The 24,778-nt window shown below is 43.3% G+C and overlaps 1 protein-coding gene across 1 annotated transcript in view; it reads right to left on the bottom strand.

The window, feature by feature from the left end:
• tmeff2a (transmembrane protein with EGF-like and two follistatin-like domains 2a) overlaps positions 1–14,570 on the bottom strand; it is a 73,887-nt gene extending 59,317 nt beyond the window's left edge. Inside the window, exon 1 of the mRNA XM_060040404.1 lies at positions 13,543–14,570. Within this exon, the coding sequence (XP_059896387.1) occupies positions 13,543–13,732 (190 nt within the window). The 5' untranslated portion in view covers positions 13,733–14,570. The remainder of the gene's footprint in view (positions 1–13,542) is intronic.
• Positions 14,571–24,778: the final 10,208 nt, after the last annotated feature.

Genomic DNA, 24,778 nt, shown 5'->3' with positions numbered 1-24,778 from the left:
CTTTAATGAGTCAATGCTTTTGGGTGATCAAATAACAATTTCATTCTATACAGCTTATTTTGTTGTTTGGAAACGGAATAGGTTCCAAAATGAGTGAGCGGCTGGCATCCACAAGTGTGGCATTACCATCATCTTCTGGACTGTCCTGTGGCCCAAATTCCTGCATTGCTATGTCACGTTTGAACGGGCGAAATACGGAAATGTTCCTGCACATAGCTGCATGTGGCAATTGTTGAAATCACTAGCAGTGCCTGCAATGTTATCGAAGTAATTTACCGGGAACAATGTGTAAAAGCGGCTCTAATAGCACTTAATCCGGAATAAACTGAAATCTTTCAACAGTGATCCAGCAGAAAGACCATGTGGATATAACGTGTCGAGTAACTCAAATATAGCTTGTACATTAACACAAAGCCCTTCTAGACCCTTCTCCCTTCATTGCGATACGTTGTTGACTGAGAGTGAAGCTAAGTCTCTGGTCCATTATCAAATGCATTATGACTCAGGGCTTCTTCAGGAGCTGGCTTAAAGTGATGTATTATCACTTTGAGGAGGAATCCCAAACTAATCAACTCACTTTAGTTTTTGTTTAGAATCTATAGCTTCAATAATGTAGCATTTACTGGACACTTAGTCATCCAGACACTTTCGACACTTGTATAAAATGGTCAACAATGTTTAATTTAAATAATTTAGCATACACTGTTAATAATGTCAACCTCAACTGTCTGTTTTTTTTGTATAGTCCTGTACTTTCTGCTGTGAGTGCTGTACCATCTTATCTTATCTTATCAGAAGAATAGTTCCCTATTGATTGCTTATTGATCAAAGCATAGGATTGCTTTGTCCTTGCATAAAGGATCAGGTGAAAGCAGAAGCACCTAACGTTGTTGGCATTCACCCCCTGAGAGAACTATCAACAAAAAATTTGACAGATAATCAAAATTCACTCTTTGCTTACTCCAATAAGCAGGGACAAAATTGATGATGCAGACTTTTTTGAATAACAAAGAGATAACGCCTGCAGAAGTGCCTTTATGAAGCCTAATAACTCTCTCACACACACACCCACACACACACCCACACACACCAACATCCACACACACAGAGAGCAGCACGAGGAGACACACAGGAACATATTCACAAAGAGAAGCACGGGCAGACACACACAAACACACACACACACACACACACACACACACACACACACACACAGGAACACATTCACATAGAGAAGCACGAGTAGACACACACACACAGGAACACATACACATAGAGAAGCACGAGTAGACACACACACAGGAACACATTCACATAGAGAAGCACGAGGACACACACCCACACACACACAGACACACACAGACACACACACACACACACACACACACACACACACACACACACACACACACACACACACACACACACACACACACACACACACACACACACACAGCAACACATAGAGAAGCACGAGCAGACACACACAGGAACACATTCACATAGAGAAGCACAAGCACACACATACACACACACACACACACACACACACACACACACACACACAGACACACACACAGAGTCTTTGGCCCAATCCCAATTCACCCCTTGTTCCGACCAATCAGCCCTACCCCTCCATTTTGCGCATTCTAGTGTAGGGGTATCTTATCTTAATTTGGTTTTCATTGTATTATAGACCAACAAGAAATCGCTAGCATTCTGATCGCATTAAGTGTTTCCCCCACTGGATGTCATATGATGCCCGAAGTCCAGCAGCAAGGTGTCTGCGCTTGTGACTGCTACCCTGATATCAGTGCAGACGGGCAGGGTGGGAGCACGTGTTGCTAGCCTACAGAGCACACCGCTGCACTGTCATGAAGGCCCGGTAATGAAGCCTTTTTATTTTATGACTTGTTTGATCGCTTGACAGCGTGAAACGTATACGTTGTAAACGATTCGCCAGCGTTCAAGCTTTCCTATCTCCATCAGATAAATGGCAAATGTAATTTTGATAGTACCACTATTGCCGTTGCAGGGAGACAATTTGCTGAATTGCCACTGACAACCGCAAAAGGATGCCTATAGCCCACGCAACAGAAGATGGGAGACGTCTTTGATTCAAAATGTCTGTCAACAAACAACGTTGCGTGCCCACCTCAATGCTGTCGATGATTACTGCTGACGTAGCAGTGTCTTGATGGGTTCTCTCATTTCACAGGAGACATTTCACGACCCCACAACCCCAATATCTCTGTTCCGAGGGGAGAGTCAAAAACCGAATGGCAATTGAAAAAATTAGGGTAGGGGTAAAGATCTGAAATGGGTTTGGGTCTTTGTCTCTATCTCTGTCTCCTCTCTCACCGATTCACTCTCACACACACACACTTGTCTCTTCCGCAGTTAAAAAAAAAAATACATTCAAATGCACACATCATCCTTCTCTCTCTGTATCTCCTCAAAAAAAAAATGGATTGCACCCACACCCCAGATATATAAATACGAATCCATAGCAAGATACCAGTGTTCTGCCATTTACCACGTCTTGAATGAGCAAAAAAGAGAGCGAAAGAGCTGCCGTGTGCAATCATAGAGTCAGGAACGGCGGTGTAAGAGGTTTCAACACTTGGATTACAAGGCTGGAAACAAGGCACTCAGACCAGAGAGGGTACCAGAGAGTGCCCCTACTATGAGGCCTCCAGAGTGCTCTGAGACTTGAGGTATTGGTGGGAGTGTGTGGAGGAAGCTATGGCTAGTGTAGTGCTATAGATAATCAAGCCCCTTCGTATTTGCATAGCGCTTAATCATGCTTACGGCCCCTAAGGGCTTCCAATGTTGACCACCTTTTCAAACACAAGCCTCCAGTGGTTCCCACCATTGTTTTTGCGCCTATGACCCAATTTTTAGATCTTGCTGCGATTCTGAACCTTGGCCAATGATACCGTGTGTCCCAGTGGAAGAATGCAGATCGTTGCACACTAAGTAATGGCACGTGGCCACGGGTCATGAGGCTGTCTAACCCTGTGTACAAGACCTTCATGAGACCTTACAAATCTGTTTTAACCATAAAGCTTAGTAGTCACTAATCTCCTGCGACGCCATAGGCATACCAGGTATGCATGTGGCCCCCTCTCCTCCCGCCCCCAAGTCAATCCACTTCGTAGAATCTTTGGAAGACGAGCACTGAAGCAGCAAAGTATTTTCCGGATGTCTCTCAATGAGAGAGAAATGACCAAGCTATTTTCTGCTGCAGAGTTCTTTCTTTAGGATTTGGATATATCGAGTTGCCTTTTGGTCTGAGAGACGATACGTATGGGACAACCTTTTGGGACACTTTTGGGCAATACAGGATTTCACTTAACTGCTACATCAATCAGGGTACATGGATATGGACACCATCATAGCATGACCTTTAGGGATATCATGACACGACATATAGAACCACAAAACTTTTTTCAATATGGCACCCTCAGTGTTTCTCAGAGTTTGAGAGAAAGTTTCATGGCAAAAACATATCTCGTGTATTTTAACATAAGTCAAAAATGTATGGATAATAAATAAACCATTAGGGAACATTTTAATATATATCACCTCAGCAATAAATATGTAATGATGCCTACTTTTCAGAATATCACAACATTAGTGAAAAAGCATGATGCATGAGTTGAAATCTTTTCGAGGTTCATGGTTTCAATATTGGAACACACTTTCAACAAAGAAAACAACGACATAATAGCACCAATGAATGTAAATGAACCCATTTTTAGAATCAATCTTAATAACGAGAACTAAAGAACAGGGACATCTGCATATTTCATCATTGCAGTAACATCACACTTGAATTGCAGTCATACAAAGATGACATTTCTAGTATGAATATTTTATATCCACTTGGTGCCAAATGGTAAGTATTTGCATAATGAAGGCGACGTGGAAAATGAAAGGATTTATAAATATCTTGGTACAATGCAATATATATTAAAATTGTGTAATAGTGGGACACTCACGGGCGAGTTTGTGGGATTAGTACGGCTACATTGTAGAAATTAGTTGGCAAATTTGATTTTACAAATGGTAGCTCTGGGAAGTGTGTGGGATGTGAAACAATTGCCTTCTGTCTCTTTCTGTATTAAGTATTTGCATGCGGTGCCTCGGAGGTCATGTTTGTATTGGTGATTGTGTGTCTGTAAAATTGTCAGCAGACGTTATTATTGATTGTTTGTAAATAAACATGATCGCAAATATTATTTAGGTTACAAACCATTGTAGAACAATGAGAATGTATATCTGTAGCAATGGCGTTGGCTTTTTACTGGGGTCCCTCGGATCCAGGACACAGATGTCGGAACTGGTTCATAGCTCAGAGTATGATGATACGTACAGATGGTGATCCATCCTGCCATGGAGGGGATCTCCCTGAGTGCGTGTGGTGATGGCAGGCTCAAGCCGTGCACATTGATTGCTCAATGCACAACAGGTGTGCAGCCTTACTGGGCCCCAGAGCCTAATCAGTCTGCCTCGGGCCAGGTGAGGCTGCTTGAATCAGCCACCCACCACACACACAATCCACAATTGTATCTTAGGTTTTTCTTAACACAAAGCCACAAAGGCATGCAATTCCTGTTAAAACTCCTCCATAATGAAACTTACAGTGCAGACTAACATCACAATAACATTATTTAATAACAGGTATGTATAATAGCATTTCTGAAATGAAGCATGTAAACTAGCCTATTTGCAATCAACGTTAAGGGAATAGATGCCACCATGAACATATCATATTGCACAGTTATAACTGTCAACATCTAGGCTATCAATCAGTTCAAACGGCCTTGGTTTCATGAACTAAAAAGCAAAGCACGATCAACAAAACAAAGATCCACATCTGCTTTTCATTCGTAGCACTTTTTTTTTTTTTACACACTGTTACGGCCACAATATATGTGATTGTGAGGGACCGGCGTGGTCTCCCCACGTATCTGGGATACGGGCAACTGGGTATCGCGAGTGTGGGCAAAAATGAGGGCAATGGACTGACGACTAAGAAAAGTGAAGTTTTAATCTCTCCAAACATTCACAAAAATAGAGCAACGTTCAAAATGAAAAGGAAATGACTGCATCAGTCAGCAAACCAAACTAAGATAACATAAAATAGCATACTATAACATACGTTTCTCGTACTGGCCTCACTCCAAGCCAGCACCACCTTCCGCCCCAAACACCAAATGAAAAGGCCCTTAAATAGGGAAATGGTAATTGGACCAATCACGGCCATATGGGCCAGACCATTAACTGGGGGAACATTTACCTAAAGCTAACAATCCAACATAACTGAACAGAAAGTACATTGTGTGAATACTAAATAAACATGATACTAAACAAACAATCACCAAATACATATATACCCACACCCTGTGCAGAACCTAAAGATATTTACAAAACAGCTGTTTCTATCAACACCCCCCTGGGCTATTCCCTGATACTTTGATCCTAAGCTCCCTTAGCATACTGCCCCCTACCGGGACGGAAGACCAATTCTATACCAGCCCAATCTAATATATAAACACAATATAACAATAATAATAATAATAATTCCTCTAATGCGGGACAGTGAGAAGGGGGAGGATTTCACCTTCTCACAGTGATACAAATGTGAAGCACTGTGATTTAGAAATGGAGGGTTTCACATGGAGGTGTGAGGGAGTGGAACAGAGGGCTGCGTTGCTACACTCCGTCCTGCCCCCTCCAACCAATCAGCACTGAGAACAGTGGGGGGTCCCACCAATCACACTTTGCCAAGAAGAAGTAGAAATCCCATATCAGTTTCCCCTCTTGAACGATGGAGGGATCCTCAAAGACACAGCCAGTCAGCCAGCAGGAGGACAGAAAACAAGGAGAATAATCATCAATTCTTATGATTCTTCTCCTTTTGATTGATCAACTTAGTCTGAGGGTCAACCACCCGTTGAGTTGGTACAGTTTGCTGTGATTCGTGTTCTTCCGTTGTGTTCAACTTGTGTGTTTCCAATAGTGGTTCGGAACTTCTCAGACAATCTGCTCGGTTGTCATTTCCTTGCAAAGGGTTGCAGTTCCTGGCTGGCCCATTCATCCCAGTAACATACTATACAGAAGTTCCATAGTGAACCAATGGAGAAAATACAAGGGCTTTGTTTGATTTGGATTATTTTTTATGGCACACTAGAAGAAGAAAGTGTAGGGGGTCTTATAATGCGACAGTAATTTACCTGAGTGACTTGTATTGGTTGCATAAACCATGCGTTAAATGTCACCCCATGACATCTTATTATTGGTGGTGGTGGTGAGGTCCCCCCTTCACTTTAGGCGTCTTGAGTGTTATTAATTATTATTATTCTTCATGTTTAACCTCTGTTTTCCTTTTATTCCTAGTCTGTTTTACATCGTTTTGAATGATGACTATATGCTCTGTAAGGTGACCTTGGGTGTCTTGAAAGGCGCCTCTAAATTAAATGTATTATTATTATTATTATTATCTTATTTGCATGCTAAGAACCCCTTTGTGCAGACCATCTCCATTGGATGAATCTGATGTCATGTCGTATCTCAAATATCAGACAGCACCACAAAACGCACCATCCTAAATAGTCTATATACCGATTTGAACACGGCTACCCCCCCCCCCCCCCCCCCCCCCCCCCCTGCTCCCTGCTGTGCTCTGTGTTAGAGGCCACCTCTGCTTCCTGCCCTCCACCCCCAAACCATCCCCATCCAGGAGGAGATTACAGTCATCTGAATAATTAACGAAAACAAGCTGGCAAACATGAAATATTCAAAAGGTGATGTTTATACGCCGACAATTAAGATGGCGAAGCGAGGCACTTACTCGTCTGAAAGAAGGTAGGCAGCTTGTCGGCCAAATGCGGCTCCTTCCTTTCCCTACCTGGAGTTTTCACAACGCGTGGAGGAGGCACTAGCAGCAACTGCGCCTGCTTTCCCAGCTTTGCGCCGATCAATAATTAAAGAGAGTAAATTAAAAATGATCCCTGAACAACCCGAGCGCTGGGATATCCTTCCTTGACCTCCATCTTATAGCTCCAGTCTTACTTTTATTTCATTTTTTTATTAAATTAGTAACGCCAATGTTTCTTTCAAATCACTCAGAGGTAAATAATGTGTGCACAGCCTTCATTATGGTTCTTCTTTCCTTTCAACGTTATCGGAAGTGTTTCAAGCTATTTCCAGTTACTTAGTCTCTAAAGCCGTCTGTGGAAGTCGAGCCACAGCCTGTGTTCAAATCAGAGGAGAATAATGAAACAATTTCTCTCCTTTTCAAACGGCCTTACAATACAGCCTGCATCCAATTAACAACCGTTGATCCCTATTTGATTATCGCTTGTTTAATTCTGCTTCCCCCCCCCCCCCCCCCCCGTGCAACTTTAAGCCCCTGCCTTTGAGTCTGACGATGAAGGGAAGTATTCTGTGCTGACAAATCTCACGGGCAGATGTGCAGAAGTCTCCACGGACTACTGGTAATTCACTCCACTTGATGGGATTTACAACCCTACGAGGGGCTTTGCATACCCCCCCTCCCCTCCACTCGTTCCCCCGTCACGTATCGAGGCATCACCACCACCGCCTTTCAGCACTAACAATAGCTATGGGAGTCAGAGCAGTAAAGCACAGAGAAAGCGCCTTGTTTCCCCGCAAGGCATGAATGGAGGGTGTGTTTTGGTTTGGGTTCATGAAACATTAGTTCAAAGTGGGTTTGTAGGATAAAATGTTTAATTTGTACATTTTAAAGGAGAAGCATCACTTGGTCAATATTAATTTGGTCAAATTTATTAACTCTCTCTTCCGACCAAAGTGTACTGAAGGCCTTTTTTGATGAGAGTTGATAATACAAAATTACAATCTGAGAATTTTGAGAATCTGAAAGAGATTACATCATCATAAAAAGTGTAGACATGTGGGAGCGGTTTGTTATAGGGCAACGACAGATACATCACAGAATACTGAACGTTCACATCCCCCATAAAATCCTCCAGAGAACATGGAAATTGAACTCTTTGAGCTACTAAGGGTTGCCAAAAATGATGGTTGGATCTCCAAAAAAGAACATGACTATTTACTGTGCTCACATTCACGGTAGCCCACGTTCTACTTGCCCCCTTAAATCCACAGAAAACAAGAAAAACACCAGGGAGACCAATTATAGCGAGAATGACTAATTTACAGAATCAACATCGAATCTGGTGATTCCTTCATCAAGCCTATTGCCTTCCTACATGACAGACTCACACAAGTCCTGAAGAAAAGTGACGGACATGAATGATATATGCTCATGCAAAAACTGTTCCTATGGATGTCATTATACAGCAATATTGTCCATGATGAAGGCCTGGAGGCACTGAGGCACTATTTCAAGTCAATTCTCCTTTAAAGTACTTATTCCCCATTACAATGACATACAATCTGTTTATGCACTTACTCTAGAACAGTTTGAAACATTTGGCAGTCATTTTTGAAGATTTTGCCAAAATATATGTACGCCCTCATTCTCTGACTTCTTGAAAGCTACAATTTCTATTGAACTAAAATCCTAAAAGGCTTATTCTGATATCCCCAACCACTTCCTTTTACGGTAAATCTGATCAGCTGTATTAAGCTAAACCGACTCAAACTGATAAGATGATATGTTGCCTGCACCAGTTGCTGTCAATATCTCTAACAGGGAAACGCAAGCGTCAGAATAGATAGTAGCCATCTTTGATATCCCTAGCGGCTAGAAGCTAGCAGAGTCGGACTGATCAACAACTGATCTGGGCAAGGTAGAAAACGGAAGCTATCGGAATCTACCTTAATTTAATAAAAAATGAAACGTGACGTGTTAGTTGGTACATTCTCTATTTGACACTCAATTGGCAGTCCTTCTCTCTGCTGTTTTTAACACATACTTTATATGTTTCAACCAATAATTGAGAGAAAATGTTTTGATGAATTAAATTTGCTTGCTTCAAGATTGAGCCAATGAGCAAATGCAATGATATTAATAGGCATACATGAGACATGGGTGTTTGTGTTTTTTTCTGATCAAAAAGAAAACTAGGAGACAGCGAAAAAGCTAGGCATCAGAGTATATAAGCAGAATTAATCATAGCAATAGGTTATTATATGCCTAGGCCTATAGGCAGATCCAACTTATCACGTCAAACAACATACATTGTCCTGCGGTCTATACACATTAAATTAACTTAGAGAAAATATTATATTCTGAAGAGTCAAATTTGCATTTATGTTAGCCTGCTCAGTAGTTTGTGTGGATGGGAACATTGTGCAAGCTATAGCTTTTAGAAAATATCTGCAGCAACAAAACTTTAGTTAATTACTACTAGAGCTAAATTGATTTGGCATTTAACAACCTCTCAAAATCAATGCAACATTATCTTTACAAGAAAGAAAACTGTTAGAGAGCCGCCAGACTGGCAGGCCGGGACTACATTTTCCTATTTAACTTCCCAGCTAACATTAGCTTATTAGTGACGCTGGTTCAGGAAATGTCAACAATGCAATGCGTTGTTGCACCTTGCTTGGTTAATAGTTTCTTTCCCACAGTCATTAATCCGGGTGTTGCCAAACTTTGGGTCTGGACCCAACCTTGTGTCACTTGATATTCTTATGGGGTAGTGGGAGATTAATTATAAGCTGCAGTTATTTTATGATGCATTTTCTATAGAATGATGATATGTAAAGGGCCCTTGTATATCAACTGTGATTTATACCAACTATAGATTCGAAGCCATAAGAAAACTAGTACTTAGCACTTTACTGGTATATAAAGATATAATGGAACAAAGCTGTTTATTCAACTACAGACACAGATGTCATTAAAACAATGTTTTAATTAATAATACCAGTTGCAAAACAAAATGTATGAAGTTGGGGTTGCATGAATTTTCTGACCATGGGTAATTTACGGATCAAAACATCAAAACTGTCCAATGCATTCATTTATTCTGCTACACACTACACACCAACCAGCAGGTTTTCTACTCTTTCTTTTTTTTAAATGGAGATTTTAAAGGTTGGGTATGGGATTTGCGAAACGCCAGCAGATTTTGAAAATACACAACTCAAATGGTCCTACCCCCTCTCCTTCAACGCTGACTCTGACTCCACCCATTCCAAGTACCTGGACGCGCAATCATGCACGAGCGCGAACACAGATGCGCGAGAGCGAGCCAGGCTAGCGTAGGTTTTCGTTAAACAACATGGCAACATTAAAAAAACAACATGGGGATGGTGGCGTCTTGTCTGCCATGGAAATTGTCTTCTACTGCTAGGTCCAAATGTGGATTAACTAGTTCCAGTAGCTACCACAGGATAACAACAAACAGGAGCTTGCTCTGGGTCACGAGTACTGCACAAAGGGGTCACGTGCGGGGCGCGGGGGAGGGGGAGTGCAGTACGACCGTTTGATTGACGTACTTACTGTCCAATGCAACTCGGTGGCTCTGGAAATCATTGGCTGGAGTTTTTCGAGCCCTGCCTGTTCCACAGATGATTGACTTGTTTAATTTTCATGTCAGTACTTCTAACTCAGTGGCTGTAAGTGGGTTATGATAAGGATTTCAAGTAATTCTGCAAAAATGGCCAAAAAAGCGAATTCCATACCCAACCTTTAATGATTGTGCTCTAAAATGCAAGCCTTTCGGGTCAAAGCATTACATTTACGCATCTATTAAAATGCGTATTTACTGTCTGCTAATTTGATTGTGGTTGGTGTTGGCCTAAACAATCATCAACGGTCAACTATTTTGACTGTCTTTGACCTACCATCATCACAATTCAACCAGAATGCTTGCTTATGACAAATAATCAAACATAAACCATCACTGATCATTGACATGTTTGACAATAGTTACTGCATCAAACAAGACATAAAGGCTCAAACAAGTTTTTGATTGTGTAATGAAAGGGCAGTTGTTGTGTCAAAGAAGAACAGTTAAAAAGGGTGGAATGGTTGATTCCAAAACCGATTTAAACAGTGTTATGACGTGCAAAGTTTCTATGGATTACCACAAGTATGCATGATGTCTGGTTCAGGTTAGTTATTTATTTAATTCCTCAGCTCGTGCACACGTTGTCAACCCTGTGAACCCATACGAACAGGTCCTGCTTAAAGCAGTACTCAAAATTTCAAACAGTAGTCATATTAGTCTCATGTGGTCCAACTGAAAACAATGTCTCATTTGAAGCTCAGTTTCTGGAGCCCAAAGAATCCAATGCCAATGCCCTCTGTCCAACCACGTTCCATCCCTCACTTCTGCCACTACTCTCTCAGCCAATACCAACCAATAACACAATGACAGTATTACCAACATCTGTTACATGCCGTGGAATGACGTATAACCATTTATCTACAGCAGTGATTGCAATCAAACTGCAATGGAAAATACTGAACAAGGGAAACGACGCAATAATAACAAGAAATGAAATGAGTGCGTGTGTTACATTATCATTATACCAACTATACCATGAATGCCCTCCTGCTGTCCGTCAAGCTGTCATGTAGAGTGATTCAGAGAACGGGGCTTGGGATGAGGTCACTCGCTGTGACATGGCCCATTAACAAACCAGTTTGTCAAATGTTCATCTTAAATCATGAGAGTATTATGTATAGGGACATGTTTGGATGTATGTGTGTGTTCATGTGTGTCTGTGTGTGTGTGTGTGTGTGTGTGTGTGTGTGTGTGTGTGTGTGTGTGTGTGTGTGTGTGTGTGTGTGTGTGTGTGTGTGTGTGTGTGTGTGTGTGTGTGTGTGTGTGTGTGCGCGTGCGTGTATGGGTGTGGGTGGGTGTGTGCTTGCATGAATGTGTGTCTTCCTGTAATATACTTTTTCTATACATCTTTTCTCATGTCCTCCATTATATTGATATGATCCAAGATAATGTATGATTATAAATGCTTTCATGAATCTTCTGAAATAACCACTTGAGGCTTTGCAGCGAACCATCCATCAACACTGAAGGGTGCTGGTGTTCAATGGGCTGAGGAATGTTGCGCACCCAGGTAGACTTAAGAGGAAGTCATACTGACCTTTTGAAAAATTAGAGATGTACGCACATTGTGTAATGTTTGACAATATCTAAACGCCTGCCTTCCCTCACAGCAGAGGATCCGCACGTCGCTATTTTAGGGTGAGGCCTACAGACGGTAGACAAGCGACAGGGGAAATCCACGGCGGCACCGGGCGATGATTTAGACGCGCACGTCAGCTCTTTACAACAGGGCCCGGGTCTTTTTATATGGCTTTGGAAGGGAGGAGAATAAATACGTTTATTCTACAGCGACCCATAAATAAACGAGTAAATTGATACCGGGGAGAACAAATAAAAAAGCACAGCGACCTTAAGACACATAGGGGCCAGCGTCTTAATCTACGCTCCGAGTCCTTAATTAAAACAATTAACCTCCACCACCACCTTTGTGGCGCGTTGAAATGTTTAGAGGATAACCACTCGTTCTGGTGCTTCGTTCAGCTGCAATTAGTATTGAGGAATCGCACAAAAGGAGTGGATCTGCATCTTTTGGCATGTTCTAACTACATGGAGAACATTGTCAATACGTCCAGCTTCAACTGAAATCAGCAGAGAAATGCTCTCTGCTCACTAGTTTGAGGGTAAAATATACCCTCAATCTAGTGAGCAGAGAATATTTCTTTGGACATTGACAGAAAACATTGGCGACTCTTAATGTATATTTAGCACCATGGCTCATGGCTGCTGAGTGCCTCATATGTTCCAATTCATTAAACCCTGCTGGTCTATTTCACTGTCAAATTGAGTCAAACCAGACTGTATCTCTCATCTGTCGAGCTAATATACAGAATTAATTCCCTATAGAGGGATTATGTCCCAAAATATACCTATAGGCTATATATTTATACGACTGCCATTCCTTATCACACACACACGCACACACGCACACACGCACACACAAACACACACACACACACACACACACACACACACACACACACACACACACACACACACACACACACACACACACACACACACACACACACACACACTTGTTTGTTGTTGAAAGCATTTATAATCATACAAACCCTTGTTTTTGTGTGTGTATGTGCGCGTGTGTGTGTGTGTGTGTGTGTGTGTGTGTGTGTGTGTGTGTGTGTGTGTGTGTGTGTGTGTGTGTGTGTGTGTGTGTGTGTGTGTGTGTGTGGGGGGGGTTATAAGGAGATGCAGTATACAAGTATGCACACACCCGAGGTCTGTTGCAAACTAACGCAGCTTGGACGCTCCATAAATGCCCTTGAAAAAACTGAATTCCCAGTCGTCCACATGATAGAGGCTGATCTGTTTCAGATCACATGTTGGTTGTTTTGATCCTGGATCCTGGTGACTCTCCGGATGTGTGACAGGCGCTACAGTCAAACGGTCTCACTCCACTGATCACCAAATCACACAACTAATAAATAACCCAAATAAAGCTATTCAAAGAATAAGAAAAAAACTGTGTGTGATCGAGGGGGACACTCACCGGAACAGTTCCAGCCGGTGGGCGTCTGGCAGTCGCTCAGGGAGGACGGGAATGCGCACAGCTGCTCCACAGGTAAACTGGCGAGGACGGAGACCAGGGTGATCCACACCCAGCTCCCCGCCGTCCGCCGCCACCGCCGCAGCGCGCGAGGCTCCCGGGGGGGAGACTCCGCCGCCGTGAGCAGACCCATGGCTCACTGGCCCCGACGGCAGGACAGCCGGGCCAGGCGGGAAAAGGACGAGGAAGAGGTGGAGGCGGAGGAGAAGAAGGAGAGGGAGAATAAGACGTAGTCGTGCACTGTCAACTCCGATTGCGATCCCGACGCGGGCAGTTCCAGCAACGGGGTGACGACTAGAGACGGAGAGAGGAGCATTTTCCGCGCGAGAATGTGTGCCCCATGAAGTGCCGTCCTGTGCTGGCCCGGGAACGGGGGGTTCCGCCCGATCCTAGATGAGACCGCCGCGATAGAAAAAGAGAAGAAGAACGGTGAAGAACGCGTCCGAGTTCCCAGGAGCAGGGTTGTGTTGGTGGTAGTTTCTTTTTTTTGAGCAATGGAGGAGGTTTGTGTGGGATGGAGTAGGGTGGAAAAGTTAGCCGGGATAGAGCGAGGGGAGAACGGGCAGGGAAGGTGAGGCTAAACACAGCTGGGAGGAGGATGCTCTCGGAGGAGGAGGAGGAGGAGGAGAGGAAGGAGCGGTAGGAGGAGAGGAGGAAATCAAACAGAAAAGGGGTATAACGGAGGGAGGAGTGGAGTACTGTTAAACTGAAATAATTTGAACCCAAAAAATAGACCCCGCGACAGGCTGTGCAGACGGAGGCGCTGCGGATGCGTCTGTAATGGTAAGATCCACTCGAGCTCACTGGACGAGCGCGCGGTCCGCTGGCGGTGCGCTGCGTTCGGAGGCGCGGCGTGGTTTGTGTTCTGCGCTCCCGTTCTCCCCGTTTCTCCCGTTCTCCCGTTCTCCCTCCCTTTTCGCGCGCTCTCTCTCTCTTTCTAGCTCCCTCTGCCAATCTCTCTCTCTCTCTCTCTCTCTCTCTCTCTCTCTCTCTCTCTCTCTCTCTCTCTCTCTCTCTCTCTCTCTCTCTCTCTCTCTCTCTCTCTCTCTCTCTCTCTCTCTCTCTCTCTCTCTCTCTCTCTCTCTCTCTCTCTCTCTCTCTCTCTCTCTCTCTCTCTCTCTCTCTCTCTCTCTCTCCTGTCTGGCTTCCACCTCTCTCGTTCACACGTCCATACAGCAGTTGAGCACCAGCAGCTGGTTTCTATAGCGTGTGGTCATGTGCTGAGAATAAGAAAGAAAAAAAGATATAACGGAAAGAAAGGGAGGGACAATCATAATTGAAGTTATCTTATTATAGGCGGGTGGGAGCGCGAGAGTGAAAGATAATCGCTCAAAGCTCTCCGCTGCGCGCGTGACGGCGGCACCACCGGCGGAAGCGCCGCTGTGGTGATTGGCCACGAGGCTTTAACGCGGCTGCGCGCATCGATACGGTCCGGCTCTGGTCGAGGCGGGAAAGACTGATTGCTCGGCTCTCTCAAACCCTCTCTAATGATTCTCTTCACCAGTTCTCTTTCTCCGAGGCTCTTCAACGAATACCGCGCAACCGCGGTATCCCGGTAGACATTCCCTACTTGTGTTGTCCTTCAGCCGCGCGTTAACTCGGCAAGAAAGGCGGTCGGTTGGACGCGTGCACGGCCATGAGAGCCATATTAGGGCCTTCAAAGTACCACGCGTGAAAAGGGGTCAAGTTTAAACATGGGGTTTGGGTACACTGTGTCTTTGAACTAAGAACATTAAAAGTCATGGACAAGGGGAAGCCCGCGCTCGAGCTCGAACCCGAGACAAAGGGGCGAGTGTTCCGGAGCCTCGCCTGGCTAAATGCGGCGTTACAACTCAGCCAAGGGTCCCTGACCCTGTGATGAAGCGGTGCAGCTCTTAACAAGCACAGCCTTTATTTTTCTCCAATACAGAAGGGATCATGCTAACATGATAACAATCTCTCATATAGTCAAATGGACATCTAAACACATATCGTACAATCTAAACTCAACTGTCGTTATTACATAATTACTGTTCACTGTCACACATAGTCACACGCACACGCACACACACACACACACACACACACACACACACACACACACACACACACACACACACACACACACACACACACACACACACACACACACACACACACACACACATCCATCTATATCTCACTGACTCTCAACATTCACTCTTTCTTTCACTCTGTCTCTCTCGCTCTCTCCCTCTCCATCTCTATAATATTCATTTTTGTTTATCTGAAACAATACCATACATTTGATTTAATCGGTTTCCATAAATCCTTTAGGATCCCATTAGAAACGTCATTGTCTTCAACTGTGACAGTTAACTATGTTTGAAAGGGGGTGATACATAAAAATTAATTAAAAACATAAAAATGTGCAACCAGTCTAGAATAGAAGTGCATTGAGGTTTATCTCAAAAGTGACAAGCAAAAGTCCCCTGATCTGTGACGACCTCCCAAAAGGTCTGGGGTTCAATCCCCAATGTGGCTTTGAATAAAAGTAAGAATAACAACTGTCCAAAAAATACTTATAGTAATTGGGTCATTGTTTGATAATTCTACTGGAGGGCAAAACATTTTAATTAGGTTAAGCTGTTTGACTCCAAGCCAAAAGGTTGTGAGTTTAAACCCCAGTGTCCAATCTGCCCAGGTACCTTGAGCTAGAAAATTAACCCCTACCTTCTCAATAATGCATTTAACATAATAACTGCCTGGTGCTTTGATGTCAGGTATTTGCTTAACTATTAAATACTAAAAATTAGTTAAAAATAAATGTAACTATCATATGAATCATGTTGGTCAGAGAAAGAGACCTTTGATTTGTCTATTTTGGTTCCACTTATAGTCAAAGGAACAGTGTGAGACAGTGGGTCTCTACATTCTACATGTGATCAAATCAAGCACCGATGTGATCCTAAAGTGTGCAGTACTCTGCGTTTTGAGGTCTGTTTGGATCTAGGTCGCAATGTCTTACTTCGTTGCCGTCTATGCTAATTTAGTTTACGAGTACAGAGTGTGCATTCACACACCAGTAGATTAGATTAACATTGGATACTGCATTCACTATGTGTTGGGGATAAAGAAAAAAAAGTACGCGCTTTCGGCTTTCTTCTTTATCCAGTGTGGCGACCAAACAGCACTTTGTGATGACGTCACATTTTGTGTAACGCTGATTGGCTGAAGGAGACTCCCGCCCGCTGAAATCGATTTGGGCTGCTAGAGGTCCAGACTGATCCTTGGAGCGAAACAAAATATGAAGTCACATGCCCAGGTAATAGCTCCAGGCTGGGCAAAAGTAGCCTTGGAACAAGACGAATCGGCAGGCTCATGTTTATTTGCTCTGGCAGTCGGTCTTATCCCCCTCAGGTTCAAACAGATTTTTAGATGGCATGGCCCAGGTCAAGCCAATCACAAGTGTTTATCTAATATGGCGGGTTTGATAATGGTGCCGGAGAAGCTCTGTGTGTCAATTTCGTAAACGGATTGACTAAGGACTGAAATTTTGTATCAATGGAGCAAATAGCTTCAGTAGAATAGTTAAATAGTGCAGGTTTAATATGTTCTCTTAAGACAAATTAAGATTAAAAAAAAAAGACCCTAGTTTGTTTTACGAGGACATACCAAAATACATTTAGACATACCTTGATGTTTTATAGCTGGCTTGGTGCCAATGCTAAGTTAACATTATCTGTAAGTCGAATCTCTGAAATGGTGACTTGTTATGAGCCTCAGAAAGTGTTGTGTTACAGCAACCCAACAACAACCGTGAGGTTAAATGCTGGGTGCTGAACTAGGTTTAGGGTTAAGCCACTGTGTAGCCTTCACTGGCAGAGCAGGCATTAACAATGCCGGGGGTTGGGGGTTCAATTCCCACTGGCAGCAACCCATTCTAATAATGCACTGCTCTATAATAATGCACTCATGGCCATGTAAGACTCTTTGGCTAAAAGCGTCAACCGAACTGTTTATTTTATTGAATGTTTTATTCATGTAGGCTGTATTAACTAGCAGCCTAAAAGTTAAGCAAAGCTGAGATGATGAGATGATGTTTGTCGTTCTTCTACTTCCCACACTTCAAGCATCCTGGTTCCCTGGTGCTCGTACACTCAGTTGCACCCCCATTTAAAGCTCTGCGCTCAAGTCGAGAGTCCATCTCTAAGGTCAGACCCAGTGGCTTCCAACATGCAAATCTTACAATCCACCACCGAGACCCTTTATTTTTCTTCTTCTCTTTTCCTTTTTTTCAAATGTTCTTGCTGTCAGACACACACGTCCTGTTTTGAAATGATGAATTTCCATCGTGGTGCATTAGTGTGTGTGAACAGCAGAGCCCGTATCGGTGACAGTCTTGCAGGCATTCTGGTGGAGGGAGGTCAGCCTCCATCTCCTGCTGCCCAGGGCTAAGGGGCTAATTACGTTTCTGACTGGCTGAAATGCACACCGTCTCCTGAGAGAGCATTCTAGAATATTCCAGAATAACTCTTGCTCCGATATCGCATATCAGATGATTGATTATTTCTGGTGAGCTTGTAATTACTCTAATGTGATGATTTTATATGGTCTGGCACGTTCCTGGGGAGATGGCTGCTTCGCCAGTGTAGATCAGCCATGGCAATGTTGGAATGGTCAAAGGTTAAAGTGCACTAACAAGTGCATAGCACTTTTGGAGCGTGTGCCAGCGTTTGTATGGATATGTGCTGAGGTTAATTAAGTGTGTGTATGTGTGTGTGTGTGTGTGTGCGTGTGCGTGTGCATTTGCTTGTCTGTGTGTGCTTGTCTGTGTGTGCTTGTCTGTGTGTGTGTGTGTGTGTGTGTGTGTGTGTGTGTGTGTGTGTGTGTGTGTGTGTGTGTGTGTGTGTGTGTGTGTGTGTGTGTGTGTGTGTGTGTGTGTGTGTGTGTGTGTGGGGGGTAGAACAAGCTTTTACTTGCCAAGCCATTCTTTGGATACTTTTCCCACCATTGCTCAATGTTTCTAGAGACAGAATGTCTACTAATAAAAATGAATCAAGCATAAATGTCCACTATGTAAACCAACCGGCTTAAAATTATCCTGCCAAATCCGTTACCGTTGGTATTATGTGAGTCAGATCATGTCAGAGTTTATATCCCTGCCTGTTGACTTTACTTCATTCAGCCAAGTAAAGTTCGGTCTTTTCATATCAACAACAAAGTATTGTAAGCATGCTCTATTGCTTATATAGCAGGAGAAGATCAGTAAAACCTTGGGCTCTGACTTTGACTAATGCAAACAACATATATATTGGGATTCTGCTCGTTTGTTTATTGAATTGCCTGTTTGTTTGTTAGTTTGTAGTGTGTACGCTAGCTTCAATCAGCAGCTCTCTCTCTTTCACTTTCTTCTCTCTAGATATCCATCAAGCAACCCCAGCCTGGAGGAGGTGAGCTGGCCAAGACTCTATTTCAGGCAGCTGCATTTCCACGTTAACTGTTTATATGTATTCAGAATTCAGGGATTGGAAGAATTTTTAGTTTGAGATACCAAGCATACACTAATCTCAGTTCAGTTACCATGGCCACTCATGCTGTGAGCTTAACCTGGAGCAAACCTGCTAGATAGCAGGTTAGCTCCGAGATAACAGTGCCCACGGCTGGAATTCAAATTTGATTTAGATAATGGCAAGGAACCACTTGATATGGTCACATCCAAAACCATTGCTCTTAAGATACATCGTTTTCTTATTGAAACATTTGCTATGCAATATCAAAAAAGGAAAAACTCTCTTGACTCTTGTTAAGGTATGTGAAAGCCTTTGACAGTGTAATAACATTTAATGAAATCCTAATGATAAGTCAAAATTGTACCAATGTAGTTGAGGTCATGGAAAATAATCATAACCCAATTATAATGTTCTTGTGACAGCCAATGTCCTTACCAACCACATGTGACAGTTAAATGTAAGTTAACACATGAAGCTAAATAGTTGTTTTTATTTGTATAATGAGGCCTTCGATGGCATGTTCATGACAGGTCATGTTGTCTTGGTTAATGTTAAGTTGTCAAAACAAAGTAATAAACATGTTGTAATGTCTTGGTTAGTGCCAAGTTGTCTTAGCAAAGACATTAGCCCCCTTAATACAGACTGTTATAGCCAGGAATGTTCCAGGGTGTTCACCTCCCCTTCTGTATAAATGATACACAAACGCCGAATCGACGTCTGTGCATAAAGGATGGACCGGCATGCAGGGACAGGGGTGTGACGCGATTAAGTGTTGTCATGTGTCTCTCTTTCATTTCTCCTCCATCGTATTTCTGATTGCACATCGAACATGAACATGTTGCTTGCACGAATCAGCCATTCTTACGTTAGGCATCATGAACATGTTCATCAACATGTCATTATGATGAGCAACGTTTCTTGTGTTTGAAGAGTGCATACTAGCCGTACATACATGTGCACGGCTAGCAAAATAACGCTAAGGATGCTCAGTCCACAAGCCATTTTTGTTTAGAAAAAGCACATCCTTTTTACGTCACACTAGAATCGCTGTTGTGTAAACCATTGCGTCTCTGATTCTAGGACTTCGATGGCGTGCCAAAAGGCGATTGGTTGCAATATCGCAGGTCATGTTGTTTTTGTTAAAGTCAAGTTATCTTAACATAGACATCTGAAACAATGCCATCTTTGCAATACAAATGACATATTTAGGCAATTTGGAGAAACCAGCTAGAGTAGGATCGTTTTTTCAGTATCATGCCCATAAAATGTCACTCCTCTTTTAAGGTATCCCTCCAAAGCCGCTCCCCCTAAACACGTGACTAGCTTGCTAGCTTTAGCAATAGGTCGGCCTTGTCCTGTGGAAGATGCCAGTCCTTTGCATTGGGTGCAGATACCATGTTCAAGCAGATGGCAAGTTTTTTTTTTTTTGATTTATTGATTATTGTCGGGATGTAAGGAGGATGTTTCTAAAGTAAGTTGCCTGCCCTAGCATTAGGCAGTGATTTATTTTCACAACGCTTCTGAATCATGGCATGTTCCTTTGTTGGACCATGGAGTGCAGCTCATTCCTTGTAGACTGCACACAAAGCAAAGGGGTATAGCGTTACCGTAGCTCAGACATGGCTGGGTCCAGCCGACTCTGCCTTGGCGTGTGAGTACTTTGTTAGTTTCAGCATTGCGTCTATAGTATGTTTGAATTGGTGCGCAACGTTTGCGGCACAAAGCCACCGGAGATTGAACCAAGATCAACATTCATATTGAGAAACTTTACCAGCATTGTTTTATAATGCAAATTGATACATGGTCAGAGTCACTTCAATAGCCAGTATAGTAAACTACAGCTATGAACATCAGACACGTTTTCTTATTTTTTATTTGTGTCTAATATTCATAGTCTGGCGAAGGCTACATGGCTTCATAGTGACCTAGTTCAAATTAACGAACAAGGCATCAAACAATAAATGCAGTGATGCAATGACGGCTTGGGAGTTTTCTGATCTATCACATTTTCAGGCTGCGATACCTCAAGATTTAAATCAGCTGTTATGAAACCGAAAAATCCTGACAGTCCAGGGAAGTGCTTGCTTGAGTCAGAGTTTTGGTTTAAGCCTCAACATATTCTAACCTGTTACTTGAGACAGGCCCCCTGGAACCTGTCTCTGCCTTCTCTCTTTACATTTTATAGATTATTTCTGTTGCTACCAGATAGATGATCGCCTACGAGAAAAACGATCAGTTTATTTGTTTTGGCTGAGGTCCTTAATGGTTGACTTTCAACCAGTGCGCACTGCGCAGAGAGCAGGAGTTGACATGGCAACAGGATGGGTTGGTACAGTTGGATGCTGCTGGTTCCCTGGAGGGGGAGAGGAGCCTGATGGTGTGCTGGCTGCTGCAGCATAATGAGCCCCAGTACCAGGGCCACCGGGAGACCAGGAGGAAAGGTCAAATAGTCAGCATCTCCCTGGTGTGTGTGTGTGTGTGTGTGTGTGTGTGTGTGTGTGTGTGTGTGTGTGTGTGTGTGTGTGTGTGTGTGTGTGTGTGTGTGTGTGTGTGTGTGTGTGTGTGTGTGTGTGTGTGCGTGCGTGAGGAGTGAGTGAGAGAGAGAGAGAGAGAGAGAGAGAGAGAGAGAGAGAGAGAGAGAGAGAGAGAGAGAGAGAGACAGAGAGAGAGAGAGAGAGAGACTCACTCAAGTCTGTGTGAGAGAGAATGAGAATGTCTTTAAGAGAGAGAGAGAGAGAGAGAGAGGGTGACTGCATGTGTTTAAGAGACTAAGGGAGAGATCTAGTGATTGACTGTGTCTGTGGGTTGGTGCATAAGTGTGTGCGCTTGTTATAAAATAAGTGACACGTTTGTCCATGTGTGTTTGTGTGTGTTTATGCAAGATGAAATTGAGCCATGTATGCGTGTACAGGTTGAGTTGTTGGGCTGTGTCTGGACATGAGCTCCGTCCCACTACCACCTGCTCTCCTCTGCTAACTCTAGGATTGGATGTGCTGATGGCAGTTGGTGATGTAGGGAGAATTTCTTGGTGGTGTTGGGGGAGGTGGTGGTAAAGATGGAGATGGTGGTAGGGACGACATCTCACAAGAAATACACCAAGACAGTATTCAAGAATCATATTGATTCGATTTCAAAGCTATCCTTTTACCAGAACTGCAAGAACATAGCAAACAATCCCTGTGTCGTGGTCATTGGTGGAAGGTATGCTTCCATTCAGCAGGTGGATATATGGACAATAAGCAAACGTAAGCCCAAGTTATTATTCACAGAGACAAGGTTGTTGTCGATTAAGACATTTATCTATAGAGAAACCATGTGTTTTATTCACTTTCAGGGTTAAACTGAAAGTCTTATCTCAACATCTCCATGACACTATGGTGCATATATATAGACTCCACCTGATCAGAGCTAGATATATAAATATAGATATACCCAGCGCAGATCAGGTGTGCTGATCAGCGCTGGATATATATATATATATATATATATATATATATATATATACCCAGTGCTGATCAGGCGGAGTCCAGGCAGCTGTTCCTCCACGTTCGCTGAGCTCCATTGAGCGAGACGCAGCCATGCAGCTTGGGACCGCAGTCGATTCCTGGGGAAAGATTTGCGAGGCGGTGGGCCGTCGGGTGCCTCAGGTAGTCTTAATGAGCAGGTGCTCGGCGACATGGGAGAAGGCGTTTGGCAGCTCATCTCTCCTGTGCACACCTTGCACGGTGCGCCCGGGAGAAGGAGAGGAAGGGAGAGGAGGCTAAAAGAGGAAGGTGGCAAGGCAGTATGAGTGGGGACACTCGGCTGACTGAGGCCTCACTGTTATGTCTAAGAATCAGAACAGCGAAGTAGCCACAGCTCGTGTGATGAGTAGAGAGAGTGTGCTAGGAAAGTCAAGTCAATGTAGTCGCTGTGCTACCAATAGCGTTAAGGTATCTGGTAGTCAATGCTAGATATTATGTTTTAGATAATATTATCATCTTCATAGTCCTAATACCATTGCATTGCCATTAGCACAATGGTAATACAATACAATAAACAATCATTTCTATAAAAAGTCCCTTAGAAAACTTTAAAATCAAAACCCATTAAGTAGCAAAGAACGTTTTCGTTAGCTCACTAACTCACGAATACCACCATCACTTTATTGAATAGGGTATTCTGCGCAGAAGCAATAATAACATAGCAGGTTATCATCCAGTAACCATTAAAGCCGTCATAACTGATCCATAACAGCAGGATCAGAGAGGATGAGGGGTCAGTCTTCACAAACAACAAAGACGCTGAGGTCAACACACCTTCATGTATCTTCCGTATCACACCCTCATGCATGCATCAAATACACACACACACATGCACACGCACACACACATACACACACACACACACACGCATGCACAAGCACATGCCGCACACACACACACCCACACACACACACACACACACACACACACACACACACACACACACACACACACACACACACACACACACACACACACACACACACACACACACACACACACACAAACAGGCAAACGCATAAACACAGACACACACACACAAACACAGTGTTTCGGATGATGAGCATACAGGTGGGCCATCGATGTGCATCCGCGGTGAACCCGGAGGTGACAGCAGGGTGGCGGGCGGCCCAGGGCCAAGCGCTCTGGGTTCAGGGAGACCACAGAGATGAGTGGGCTGCCAGAGAACCACAACGTGCCACGGATACACGATGAGCTGCGGAGCCATGCTACCTGCGGTCTGCCCGGATGAAAGAAAATGCAGGGAATAAAATCAATAAAAAGGGCCCCGCCGTTTTGTGGTATTTCCACCTCCTGGGGACCAAGGGCAGGTTCATAGGATGACCCCTTTAATGTCCCTGTTTTTCATAGTTTTGCATTCATTATTTTGATTAAATGTAAAAGACTGCATCACAGAGGTTTTACAGTAGGGGTGAAAACAGGTGTAGCTCATTAAGTTAATTATAGGTCCGTGGGCATTCCAGTGCCCGTAATTTTCATCATGAGATGCACCTGTGTTCACCCCTGATATGACAAGCATAGACATATATACTGTATATAGATGTTATATTGGCTGCTTCAGCCCATTGCCCGTGATACGTCAATGTCAGTTTTCAGGATAAAAAGACCCTCAATGTTTACATTTCTCAAAGTATTTCAATGAGTCGTTTTATTCAAGGGTTTAAGATCTACATGGAGTACAAAATAAGTGTTCAATGACATGTACCTGAAATGAGCATCACATCAAATATTTATGATATGAATAAATATGAATATAAGCAAAGACTCAATGAGATCAGAAAGCAGCTTCCCTAAATAAATGCATTACTTAACAGTCTTGGCCTCGCCAATATGGCAGCGACGTAGATATATAGGATTCAAGGGCGAATGCAGGAGATGAACTTGTCGGAATAAAACTCTGCAATTGAGGCTTATTGTCCTCTAATCGTTTAACAATAGTTCTAGAGTTTACAAAAGATATGAATGTATTGCAACTCAGAGGACGGACAGGAAGAAATCACAGAGGGGTAGGGAATAAAGAAAAGGTATAAAGAGCTTAAGTTTAAACTTTGAATACCTAATATGTCAGGTATTCAAATCGCTGTTTAGTTGAGTAATGAACGATCAGGTAACTAGCCCTTTATCTAAAGATGTAGGGTATATTATGATAGGGGCAGGATATAG

This window comes from Gadus macrocephalus, chromosome 20 (assembly GCF_031168955.1).
Source record: "Gadus macrocephalus chromosome 20, ASM3116895v1".
Lineage (NCBI taxonomy): Eukaryota > Metazoa > Chordata > Actinopteri > Gadiformes > Gadidae > Gadus > Gadus macrocephalus.
The sequence above is the reverse complement of the archived record's forward strand: the minus strand, read 5'-3'. Positions and strand labels throughout refer to the sequence as shown.